Below are 13,808 nucleotides of genomic sequence, written 5' to 3' on the forward strand. Positions count from 1 at the left end.
AACAAACTTGTATGCCATCTGTAAATATGAATCAAATTGTTAAATTACGAACCTAGTTGGTTTAGCCACAGAAAAGGGAGCAACCTTGCCACTAGCCATGATTGGCTGAGATAATGAGTGGGCTGGACATGCTGAGAGATGAGTTTCGATTGGTCTGCCATATAGCATGCTTCTGTCTATTTGAGCTGCTCATAATGTCAGTATTGTGTTGTAAAACTGCATAAGTGTTGCTCTCCACTTTCTGGAGGACCGAGTTTTGAAATCAGTGGAATTAGAGTATGATAGCTAAGGAGATGGAGAAAACACCTGTCTCCGGAATACATTTTCAAACTAAGGGCAGCCATTGCATCTGACACGTGTCCAACCATGAATTATGTATATGGGTAAGATAGTCTAGCTAGCTACATTTTCAGATATTACACACTTCTAACTTTGACAGAAAGTGGTTTCATTTCAAAATAAAGCATGCTGTTAGCTAGCTAGCTAACGTTAGCTGGCTCGCTAGCTAATGTTACGTGTATGATCTTATTATTCGTATATCAGAGCCATTTGTTTGGCTAGCTATAGCCTAATGTTAGCTAGCTAACATTGAACCAGGTTGGTTAGCTACCTGCAGATTTATGCAGGGTAGTAACGTCATGAGTTGGGATTATGGTTAATTGTTTACAAATAACGTCTTAACAAATCAAGTAACCATTTCGAGTGCATTCATAAATTCAATCTGGCCATCTACTCCGATTTCAGAGCACTCTTGTCTGAGAGTGCCATAGCGCAGAATAACTGATGAATTTACAAACACTCAACCACCGTTGAATATGGCCGGTGTCAGTAAACATCTGCAAAAAAGCGTAATGAAATTGTTGCCAGCAGCACAGTTAGTCACCAACGCTCTGGATGACATGAAAACAGCCTAACCAGCTCTGCTAGGTCGATTAAAATGGTCAGAGTGGGGTGTTCTCTCATTTGTCTGGAAGTATCTAGCAAGCTAGCCAATGTTAGCCAGTTAGTTTGGGTACTTGACTGCCCTTGTGAGGTCAGAACGTTCGGATCAACCCTACTCATCGGTCAGAGCATCCAGTGTGCACTCTGAATGCTCTGAGAGCGAAACGCTCTGAATTTACGGACGGACAATCTGACAGCACAGTTGCAGTCACCAACGCTATGGATAACATAACAGCCTAACCAGCTCTGCTAGGGCGAGTAATGTTCAATGAGCTGTTCTCTAATTTGTGTCTGGAAGTAGCTAGGAAAGTTAGATTGGGTGTTTGACTGCTGCTGTTAGTACAGAATACTCGGATCAACCTTTAAAGAGATGGGTGAGGCTAAAGCTTAAGAAGGTGTGAACGATGCTGAATGGGTGTAGACAAATAAGGGCTCTCCAGTAGTAGTACCAAAACATTCAAAGGGCATTTTCAACTTTCAAAGCATAATTACTTTCCCATTGTTCCTCAACTGTAGTGTATGATATACCATTTTGTAGCTCTTGAGTTTCTACTTTTATCCAATGTAAAGAAACACAATTTAAAATGTTGCTACCTGAGACTGATTTGAACCGGTCGCTCACAAATGTGTGTATTTAACTAAAGTAATTGTGAGCGCTTTAAGATGTTAATGGATTATTTTTCCTGGGATTTTTTTTTAATCAGGTTGATGTAGAGTCTGCTCACCAGACTTTTCTTACATCTTTCAACTCTGTTTTTCACCACTGCTTTCCCTTAGTTAATTAAACCGCGAAAAGAGCAGCAGAATGATTCTGGAAACCTTGGTTTACAACCGGTCTCAAAAATTCCTAAAAAAAAAACAAACAATTTGTATAAAAAGTTTCTCACAAATCCCTCTCCCCTGAATTCTGCAAATTACAAAAAGTATATAAACAAATTTACTCGCCTACTTAAGATATTTTACCAAAAAATTCCAAGAATCCTTAAATCCTATAAAATCAACTTCGAAAATCATCAATCGACTGTTGAATAAAATAAAGGGATCTGTAACTATTCCATCTTAATGTAATGTTGTAAATAAGACCTATAGTGATCCTGATGTTATTTAATGTCAATTAAATAACTTTCTTGTGAATGTGGGTTCCTCTCAGTCCCCCCAAAAAGAGAAAACTGATGGAAATCCCTTGGATTACATTAAGGGACATTTCCTTTCTCTGGTTCAGTTTGATCCTTCTGATGTAATGGAGGTGATGGAGGTAATTGGTAGATATCAGCAGCAGGTCATGATGAGATTGGTGTCTCTTTGGTGAAATCAGTGTCTTCCTCGATCACTGACCCTGTAACATATATCTTCACCAAATCTATGCAAACTGGTATTGTTCCTAAAGATAAGAAAATGGTCAAAGTTATCCCCCTCTATAAATATGTGGATCCAAGATATTTTACACATTTTCGCCCAGTATTAGTACTATCATGTTTTTCTAAAATCCTACAAAAAATTGTGTGTAAGAGAATGTTGAAACATTTAAATCAACACGGTATTCTATATTCCATATGAGCACCAATATGGTTTTCATAAAAGTACTCCACAGATATGCCTCTTTTGAAACTTGTGGATAAAATCGTTAAAGCCCTTAGCAACAATGAATATGCTCTTGGTATCTTTTTAGATTTATCCAAAGCGTTTGATCATGAAATATTACTTTCTAAATTGTTATAAACTCAGCAAAAAAAGAAATGTCCCTTTTTCATGTCTTTCAAAGATAATTTGCAAAATATTCCAAATAACTTCACAGATCTTCATTGTAAAGGGTTTAAACTCCGTTTCCCATGCTTGTTCAATGAACCATAAACAGTTAATGAACATGCACCTGTGGAACGGTCGTTAAGACACTAACAGCTTACAGACGGTAGGCAATTAAGGTCAGTTATGACAACTTAGGACACTAAAGAGGCCTTTCTACTGACTCTGAAAAAACAACAACAACAAAAGAAAGATGCCCAGGGTCCCTGCTCATCTGTGTGAACGTGCCTTAGGCATGCTGCAAGGAGGCATGAGGACTGCAGATGTGACCAGGGCAATAAATTGCAATATCCGTACTGTGAGACAGCGCTACAGGGAGACAGGACAGCTGATCATCCTCGCAGTGGCAGACCACGTGTAACAACACCTGCACAGGATCGGTACTTCTGAACATCACACCTGTGGGACAGGTACAGGATGGCAACAACAACTGCCCGAGTTATACCAGGAACGCACAATCCCTCCATCAGTGCTAAGACTGTCCGCATTAGGCTGTGAGAGGCTGGACTGAGGGCTTGTAGGCCTGTTGTAAGGCAGGTCCTCACCAGACATCACCGGCAACAACGTCGCCTATGGGCACAAACCCACCATCGCTGGACCAAACAGGACTGGCAAAAAGTGCTCTTCACTGACGAGTCGCGGTTTTGTCTCACCAGGGGTGATGGTCTGATTCACGTTTATCGTTGGAGGAATGAGTGTTACACCGAGGACTGTACTCTGGAGCGGGATCAATTTGGAGGTGGAGGGTCCGTCATGGTCTGGGGCGGTGTGTCACAGCATCACGGACTGAGCTTGTTGTCATTGCAGGCAATCTCAACTCTGTGCGTTACAGGGAAGACATCCTCCTCATGTGGTACCCTTCCTGCAGGCTCATCCTGACATGACCCTCCAGCATGACAATGCCATCAGCCATACTGCTCGTTCTGTGCGTGATTTCCGTGTTCTGCCATGGCCAGTGAAGAGCCCGGATCTCAATCCCATTGAACACGTCTGGGTCCTGTTGGATCGGAGGGTGAGGGCTAGGGCCATTATCCCCCAGAAATGTCCGGGAACTTGCAGGTGCCTTGGTGGAAGAGTGGGGTAACATCTCACAGCAAGAACTGGCAAACCTATTTTGATTTTGATACGTTAGACCATTCCATTCGTGTGGGCCAGCTAAGGAGTATTGGTATCTCTAAGGGGACTTTGGGCTGGTTTGCTAACTACCCCTCTCAAAGAGTGCTGTGTATAAAGTAAAAACATCTTCCGTCTCAGCAACTGCTTGTCACCAAGTGCGTACCCCAAGGCTCGATCCTAGGCCCCATGCTCTTCTCATTTTACATCAACAACATAGCTCAGGCAGTAGGAATCTCTCATCCATATATACAGTGGGGCAAAAAAGTATTTAGTCAGCCACCAATTGTGCAAGTTCTCCCACTTAAAAAGATGAGAGAGGCCTGTAATTTTAATCATAGGTACACTTCAACTATGACAGACAAAATGAGAGAAAAAAATCCAGAAATTCACATTGTAGGATTTTTAATGAATTTATTTGCAAATTATGGTGGAAAATAAGTATTTGGTCAATAACAAAAGTTTATCTCAATACTTTGTTATATACCCTTTGTTGGCAATGACAGAGGTCAAACGTTTTCTGTAAGTCTTCACAAGGTTTTCACACACTGTTGCTAGTATTTTGGCCCATTCCTCCATGCAGATCTCCTCTAGAGCAGTGATGTTTTGGGGCTGTTGCTGGGCAACACGGACTTTCAACTCCCTCCAAAGATTTTCTATGGGGTTGATCTGGAGACTGGCTAGGCCACTCCAGGACCTTGAAATGCTTCTTACGAAGCCACTCCTTCGTTGCCCGGGCGGTATGTTTGGGATCATTGTCATGCTGAAAGACCCAGCCACGTTTCATCTTCAATGCCCTTGCTGATGGAAGGAGGTTTTCACTCAAAATCTCACGATACATGGCCCCATTCATTCTTTCCTTTACACGGATCAGTCGTCCTGGTCCCTTTGCAGAAAAACAGCCCCAAAGCATGATGTTTCCACCCCTATGCGTCACAGTAGGTATGATGTTCTTTGGATGCAACTCAGCATTCTTTGTCCTCCAAACACGACGAGTTTAGTTTTTACCAAAAAGTTATATTTTGGTTTCATCTGACCATATGACATTCTCCCAATCTTCTTCTGGATCATCCAAATGCTCTCTAGCAAACTTCAGACGGGCCTGGACATGTACTGGCTTAAGCAGGGAGACATGTCTGGCACTACAGGATTTGAGTCCCTGGCGGCGTAGTGTGTTACTGATGGTAGGCTTTCTTACTTTGGTCCCAGCTCTCTGCAGGTCATTCACTAGGTCCCCCCGTGTGGTTCTGTGATTTTTGCTCGCCGTTCTTGTGATCATTTTGACCCCACGGGGTGAGATCTTGCGTGGAGCCCCAGATCGAGGGAGATTATCAGTGGTCTTGTATGTCTTCCATTTCCTAATAATTGCTCCCAGAGTTGATTTCTTCAAACCAAGCTGCTTACCTATTGCAGATTCAGTCTTCCCAGCCTGGTGCAGGTCTACAATTTTGTTTCTGGTGTCCTTTGACAGCTCTTTGGTCTTGGCCATAGTGGAGTTTGGAGTGTGACTGTTTGAGGTTGTGGACAGGTGTCTTTTATACTGATAACAAGTTCAAACAGGTGCCATTAATACAGGTAACGAGTGGAGGACAGAGGAGCCTCTTAAAGAAGAAGTTACAGGTCTGTGAGAGCCAGAAATCTTGCTTGTTTGTAGGTGACCAAATACTTATTTTCCACCATAATTTGCAAATAAATTCATTAAAAATCCTACAATGTGATTTTCTGGAGAAAAAAATTCTCATTTTGTCTGTCATAGTTGAAGTGTACCTATGATGAAAATGACAGGCCTCTCATCTTTTTAAGTGGGAGAACTTGCACAATTGGTGGCTGACTAAATACTTTTTTGCCCCACTGTATATGTGGCCCTAATGGAATTTGAAGTATAGTTACACGTGCCTTAAGAAGTGAACTAGAGCTTAGGAGACCATAAGTGAAACACTAAAGAAAGAAACACCCAAAGTAAGGCCCTAACATAAATATGTGTAGTCATTTGTGTGTTTTACTCACTCTGTAACACAGCTTGTCCTAAAGTGGGTATAATTTTCCCCAAGCCTCAGAATTATATATGAAACTATAGATTCAACCAAATAGTTGTGTAAAAACATATTTATAAGTTTAGTTGAGGGGGGAATATTTACATCAGTCAGTGTGTCAGTCAGTACAGAGTTGGTCTAAAATGGAGTAAACCGCGATACGGCTCAGATGTTTTTGATTAGTATTAGCATTGACATTATCATGCAGACAGTGTGGCTAGCCTAGCGTACCCTTCCCTCTCAGACTCCGGCGTTATCATTAAGGGCTGGCCTCCCGCTGATTGGCTGGTGGATAGGGGTCAACTCAGCAGAGTGTCCTACTCCTCTTCTGATTGGCTGGCTGAAAAGAAAAGGTCGCCAGGGAAGAGGCTGAGTCATTTTAGGCTGAAACCCATCGGCTTTTTCCTCACCCTTTCCAATTGAAACAACTTTTAAATACAAATGGAGCTGTAGCCTTTTCAAACTCACCATTGTTCAGACGACCTTCAGAAATAAGTTTGATTTAGGTAGATTTTTCCCACAATTTTTTTTACGATTGATTACAGTCAATTACACTATGATCAAAAAATGAACTAGTTCAATTATATGTGTGTGTGTGTATGCATATGTGTGTGTTTCTGGGCACTTGTGTCTATTACCGTATGTTTGTGTGCACAAGGGAGCATGTGTTTCCCCCCCATATATCTCTCAACCTTTCTTCTTCTCCAAGTCTTTGAAATTGAAATGATAAAGGAGATTAAACATTTATTATCTCTGCTACTTAGCATGTTCCTGTCTCTGTGCCTAGTATGGGTCTCCCATTAACTGAGCTGTTTTCAATGAGGCTCACTGATGTGGGAATGGACTGTATTGGATCAGGGACTTGAGAGAGTGGTGTTCGATTGGCAAGCAAATCAATGGTAATCTTGTCAGAGAGAGAGAGAAATTCTGTCTCAGCGCAACCTGTGGCACAGTAGTACTGAATAAAACACATGCAATTGATATTACTTGGCCGTTTCAATAGCCTGAAGCTTGGAAAGTTTTTATATTCATATACAGTGGGGTCCCTTGATAAAGATGAGCAATATTGACTATATAAAATTATTAAAATACTTAGTTATGCTATTTTATATATATATATATATATATAATACAAATGCTTAGAGAACGAGATTTTGTTTAACAAGTAATAACAAGAATACACCTACTGCTTTCATAGGCTAACCAATTAGGTTTAGGACGACAGGCAAAGTGCTAGCTACTGCTGTCAACCAGGCTAACCAGCTAGGTCTAGGATGACAGGGTAAATGCAATCTACCACTGTTAGCCTGGTTAACTAGCTAGGCTTGATTGATTTGCTACATGCTGGTTAACACTATTAGCCTGGTTAACCAGCTAGGCTAGGATGACAGGCTAAATGCTAGCTCAGTTAGCCTGGTTAACTAGCTAAGATGACAGGCTAAATGCTAACTACCATTGCTAGCATGATTACCTGCCTACATGTCCCTTGGAAGACTGCAGAGTGACATTACAGTGTACCCATTTCCCCTCTAAGGACAAGACAAGACAAGTCCAACACGAGCATTGACCGTGCACAGTAAATCACTTGCTCATGATAAACGGTGGCGAATTAACATGTAGAATCGTTTGGAAATTTGAAAAAATGGCTGATATTCTATGGTCAGAAGCAATAGCACGACCACTCTCTGCACAACCACTGTGCACAGCCGACATTCGTGTTGATCTGTCTAGTTAAGTCACAACAATCTTCATTTGAAGATGGGGTGGGGAAGATGACAATGCTAGTTGCCTGTGTGCATATTGTTTCACTGCCATTGTTTTGCTCTCATATGTGTAATTTGATGAAGTTCTCACCACTAACTGTCATCTTTGTCTTGTTCCTATAGTTCCTCCTGTGCTGTCGGTACTACAGCAGTCATTCAATGCCACAGCAGATTACCAGGAGTCAGTGACTTTCACCTGCATCACATCAGGATCCCCCGACCCTGAGGTCACCTGGCACAGGTACAGTTAGCCCCCTACACACTACGTCATGGTTGTGTTCATTAATCACAAAACGGAAGAACACAGAGTAGGCATTACCTGAACTTCAATAAGAAACCCTTGTTTTCGTTTTACACTGCAAAACGATTTGCAACCTTGTGACCTAAAATACATGATTAATGTGTCCTATTCATACATCTAAACTTCTTCATACGCTTGTGGCTTGGCAAACCAAATGCAATCCACCCATTCGTTGACAAAACTATTAGCCAACCAGACCACTAGCTCAACCACATTTGGGGTATGTTTTGATTCATATTATGGCGATGTCACCAAATGTAGTCTGGTTTATACAGTTGAAGTCGGAAGTTTACATACACCTTAGCCAAATACATTCCCAGTGGGTCAGAAGTTTACATACACTCAATTAGTATGTGGTAGCATTGCCTTTAAATTGTTTAACTTGGGTCAAACGTTACAGGTAGCCTTCCACAAGCTTCCAACAATAAGTTGGGTGAATTTTGGCCCTTTCCTCCTGACAGAGATGGTGTAACTGATTCAGGTTTGTAGGCCTTCTTGTTCGCACATGCTTTTTCAGTTCTGCCCAAACATTTTCTATAGGATTGAGGTCAAGGCTTTGTGATGGCCACTCCAATACCTTGACTTTGTTGTCCTTAAGCCATTTTGCCACAACTTTGGAAGTATGCTTGGGGTCATTGTCCATTTGGAAGACCCATTTGTGACCAAGCTTTAACTTCCTGACTGACTTGAGATGTTGCTTCAATATATCCACATAATTTTCCTACCTCATGATGCCATCTATTTTGTGAAGTGCATCAGTCCCTCCTGCAGCAAAGCACCCCCACAACATGATGCTGCCACCCCTGTGCTTCAAGGTTGGGATGGTGTTCATCGGCTTGCAAGCTTCCCCCTTTTTCCTCCAAACATAACGATGGTCATTATGGCCACACAGTTCTATTTTTGTTTCATCAGACTAGAGGACATTTCTCCAAAAAGTACGATCTTTGTCCCCATGTGTAGTTGCAATCCGTAGTCTGGCTTTTTTATGGCGGTTTTGGAGCAGTGGCTTCTTCCTTGCTGAGCGGCCTTTCATGTTATGTCGATATAGGACTCGTTTTACTGTGGATATAGATACTTTTGTACCTGTTTCCTCCAGCATCTTCCCAAGGTCCTTTGCTGTTGTTCTGGGATTGATTTGTACTTTTCGCACCAATGTACATTCGTCTCTAGGAGACTGAACGTGTCTCCTTCCTGAGCGGTATGATGGCTGCGTGGTCCCATGGTGTTTATACTTGCGTACTATTGTTTGTACAGATGAACGTGGTACCTTCAGGCATTTGGAAATTGCTCCCAAGGATGAACCAGACTTGTGGAGGTCCACACATTTTTTTCTGAGGTCTTGGCTGATTTCTTTTGATTTTATATCACATTGACTGTATATCACTGTTACAGACTAGTGCCTCCTTCAATGTCGCAATGTTCTAAATGACACACACACACACACACTCTTCACAAGCCAGTGCTGTCGACAGACACTGTAAACGATGACATCGCATTGACACTGTGACATGTCCTTCTAGAGTGTGCCACATTAGTCATACCTGCATCAGTAACATGTTACATCTAACACACTCATTCATTCATACAACAGCTGTTGCATACATCCTGAACCTGAGTGACACACTCATTAGCATGGTGTTAGAAGCTATAATAACAGGATTGTGTTCATTAGGCACCAAATGGAAGGAAACAGTCTGAAACAAGGAGGAACCACTTGGGCTTGTCCAATTAGAAATGCAGATGTTTCCTCCATTGCAAAACGCTTTAAAACACTTTTCATTGTATGCCCTAATGAACACAACACGGTTACCCTGTTACAGATGTAGGATCTTAATTTGACCAGTATTGTCGTAGCAAAATAATTCTGCAGCAACGGGATTTGAGCGTTTAATCCATAATGTTGCTTGTCCGGTGGTTAGGCGATTTGGTGGACAAAAGTGAAAAGTGCAATACTGTTACTGTGTGCTGGTGAAGATTTTCAGTGAATTTATGTAAATCATAAAACTCATCTGTGACAGATCCTACACCTGTAACTTTTTGGTAACTTTCGTGAATGAATGGCTTGTTCTGCCCTCTTCACAGCAAGACAACAACCCCCTTTTCTCTTTCTAGATCTGTGTTTCCCATCCTCTCTTTCGCGAAAGACCCCCAGCCTTTCCCCTTAATTTGTATATTCTCGTGCTAGCACACCGGATTCTTCTGGTCAACTAATCATCAGGCCTTTAATTCGATCATGTGTGCTAGTGCTGGAATAGATGTAATAAGTGGAGTGGCTAGAGATACTTGAGGAGAGATTTGGGAAACTTTAGGAGGTCTCCCAAATGCGCATTCATATATATGCTGCTCTATCAAATGCTAATACAGTTGTGTGGGAGGAATTCATAAATGTTGTGTACATGTCAAAGTTCATTTTCAACTTTCAGAAGATAAGTCTGAACTGTGCCATGCATTTAACCTTTGGAGTGGCTCCAAATATAACAGTTTTTGTATTGGCTGTGGGAAGGATTTTGACTGACAATTTTTTTTGTTCCCGCGCCTCAAATTCACTCTTGTAATTGCTTTTCTATCAATGGGAGAGATGGAGTTTTAATTGGCCATGTAATTACGCAAAGCAATTGAAATGTTAAATCTAGGTTTATCCTGTGAAAATCATATCTCGATGTGCCTCGCCTTGCACCACTGGCTTGCCTAATTGCTCCATGTAGACTGTCACACTGTATTGAGTTCAAATAAATGGTTTAGAAAGCTCTGCTTTTTAACCATCCTGACCACCAAGCTTGACTCTGTACTGTGACTCTTAGAAAAAAAGATGCTTTCAAGAGTTCTTCGGCTGATCCCCCTTTTGAAGGACCCTTTTTGGTTGCAGGTAAAACCCTTTTGGGCTCCATGTAAAACCCAGGGTTCTACCTGGAACCAAAATGGTTTCTCCTATGGAAACAGCCGAATAACCCTTTTGGAACCTTTTTGTCTAAGAGTGTACTGCCCTCTTTGTTCCGCCTTGAACACTACTCCACACTGACCACAACTCAACCCGGACCGTAACTCCATCCTGACTGCAGCTTCACCCTAACACTTTGATCATCGCTCCACACGCTGACCACAGGTCATCACTGACCACAACTCAACTCTAACCACAGCTCCACTATGTCCATTGTGTTCTCTTCATCATGACAACTGCAATCTGACCACTGTGCCACCATAACCATACCCCCCTCCGTCTCCCTCACACTGGTTTTCAAGACTGCACTCATAACCATTCTGGTTTTAATGGTATTAAGGAGCTAGAGGACACCTCTTTCTTTCTCATCTTCTTTCTCTCATACACCCTCTTGCCCCTCCTCCCTCAGTTACATTTCCTGTTGTGGTGTGTGGTGTTTCCACCTGGCTGGCTGGTCGTTCCTGCTTTCAGTCAGTCATAGACTCTGATACGGCCAGTGTAATTTCCTGTGCCTAGCGCGCTGCCTGCTCCACAGACCAGCTTGTACGTACACACACACACACAGTTCTTCATTTCCTCCCTGGCTCCCTCCAGTCTTATTACTTACTATACCTCAGTGTTTCTCCCAGTCCACTTTCAATTACCCTCCCTCTCTCTCGCTCTCTTTCCTTGAGAGACGGTGTTTTAACATCATTATGATGTGTGTGGGGGATGTGTGCGTGTGACAAACTATTTATTTTGAAATGCAGTAAAGCTTTTTTTTATGCTTCTCGTATCAAGCTGAAGGTGGTTGTGGTGGTGGGGGGGTGTTTTTGTCTGTGTGCATGCATAGAGATATACATGTTTTATCTCTATGTTTGCATGTGTGTGTAGTTGAATTGGTTGTGCACCTCTGGCCTATATGTTTTTATGTGTATTGTACGAATTAATCATCTCTACCTGCACTGTCTCGCTGTACACAGGAAGGGCCAGCAGTTGGAGAGGTCAGAGCAATACGTCCTCGACACCATGGAGGCAGGCAGGAGTACCCTGACCATCCGCAACATCATCCAGGGGGACGGGGGCGACTATACCTGCCGAGCCACCAACAAGGCCGGGTCAGAGGAGAGGGAGCTCTTCCTCAAAGTGTTTGGTGAGTGTAGCAGCATGTTCTTCGTGGGCATCCATACTTATGTTATGACGTTCTCAAATTTAAGTAAACATGTCAAATGGTCTCACGTCACATTTAACAATTACAACCAAAATATAATGTCCTTCTCAGCCATCTTAATGTCATCATGCTACTGTACTTGGATTTTATCTGGGGTTTTTTTATGTTTCTTCGACCAGAAAAACAGAATTGGACCAATAATTGATGTCATTTTAGCATACCCATTTACTTTAGATTTCTATAGGTATTAGGCACTATTGAAAGCTTTTAAACATGTTTACTGTGTATTTCTTGATGTTCCTCGGGAGTGTAAAGTCTTGGACCTTTTGCACGTCTCTATATGAATAATGGATTGGAATGAAAGATGCTGCGTCTTGAGAGCTACAAACTGCAAATTCTGCCATAATCTACATGTTTCCTGTGCATTATAAGCAGCATATTCCAACATAAGCTACATATTCCTGACTATTACCAAAGATTTTTTAGAAATAACCCAAGATAGACCACAGCCTGTTGTTTCCAATGAGAACAAATTAGTCATAGTGAGCAGAACAAGTATGGAGGGGGGCAGAACCAAGCACGAGCGTTCTAGAACAGGGCTCCCCAAACCTGTTCCTGGAGAGATACCGTCCTGTAGGTTTTCGCTCCAACCTTATTCTAGCGCACCTGATTCTAATTATTAGCTGGTTGATGGGTTAGTTACAACTGGAGTTATAGCGAAAAACCCACAGGAGGGTGGCATTCCAGGAACAGGGTTGGAGAGCCCTTTTCTATAATGTATTTCCGTTAGGGGGAACACATACTCTGTGAAGTGCACGTGTGTAGTAACTATATCCACCCTTTTTTTAAACTTTTGCACAGGGTAAAATCGACAACCTAGTCCACTCTGTTTGTAAAAGATTCTAGTTTTGGGAACAGAAACCTATATTGCGATCAAATGTTAAATCGATGAGCACATTTGCATAATGTCGGCCAAAATCCATTTTGTTCCATCTTCTCCCACTGCTGGCCACTGGGCTTCTTCTTATCACAATATTTGTCATTGAGTGGAAACGCCAACCAGATGCTTCACAATTATACATCCTGTGAAATATCTGGCTCATTGTTCTATCTGTGTTATTATTAATACATATTGATTTGAATATAAGGTGTTTCGTCTTAAGCGCAACAAACAGCCAATTCCTATTCACCAAGGAAAAATATTATTTCAGAGGAAAACTTTCACCATACAAATCAAATCAAAGTTTATTTGTCACGTGCGCCGAATACAACAGTGAAATGCTTACTTACAGGCTCCAACCAATAGTGCAAAAAAGGTATTAGGTGAACAATAGGTAAGTAAAGAAATAAAAACAACAGTGAAAAGTAACAGTAGCAAAGCTATGTACAGTAGCGAGGCTATAACAGTAGCGGGGCTACATACAGACCGGTTAGTTGGGCTGATTGAGGTAGTATGTACATGTAGATGTGGCTATGCGTATATGACTATGCATACAGTTGCATACAGTTGCCACTACCTCAACCAATCATCCAACAACTTGAATATAATACAATTCCAGATGGAAAAAAATACATCTAATTTATTGTACAGTCGGTGACACCCTGTTCATAAAAGTTTACATTTATATTTTCATAAAGATGCCAGCATATTTCCTCCCTGATTATTCTGATGGAGCTCTTTCCTCTTTATGAAAATATATGGAGATTTGTGCTCTAGTCATCAAGATCCTTTCAAGGCCAAGTATCCGGTTGTTCTTCAAAATGC

The 13,808-nt window shown here is 41.8% G+C and overlaps 1 protein-coding gene across 3 annotated transcripts in view; it reads left to right on the top strand.

Annotated features, from left to right (window-relative positions):
* The window catches only part of LOC139532092 (neural cell adhesion molecule 2-like), a 398,819-nt gene that overhangs the window by 304,199 nt on the left and 80,812 nt on the right, over positions 1-13,808 (top strand). For all 3 annotated transcript variants that reach the window (XM_071329230.1, XM_071329227.1, XM_071329228.1), the window contains exons 6-7: positions 7,778-7,895; positions 11,856-12,025. In XM_071329230.1, the coding sequence (XP_071185331.1) occupies positions 7,778-7,895; positions 11,856-12,025 (288 nt within the window). The remainder of the gene's footprint in view (positions 1-7,777; positions 7,896-11,855; positions 12,026-13,808) is intronic.

The sequence above is a fragment of the Salvelinus alpinus genome, chromosome 10, assembly GCF_045679555.1.
Source record: "Salvelinus alpinus chromosome 10, SLU_Salpinus.1, whole genome shotgun sequence".
In the NCBI taxonomy this organism is placed as follows: domain Eukaryota; kingdom Metazoa; phylum Chordata; class Actinopteri; order Salmoniformes; family Salmonidae; genus Salvelinus; species Salvelinus alpinus.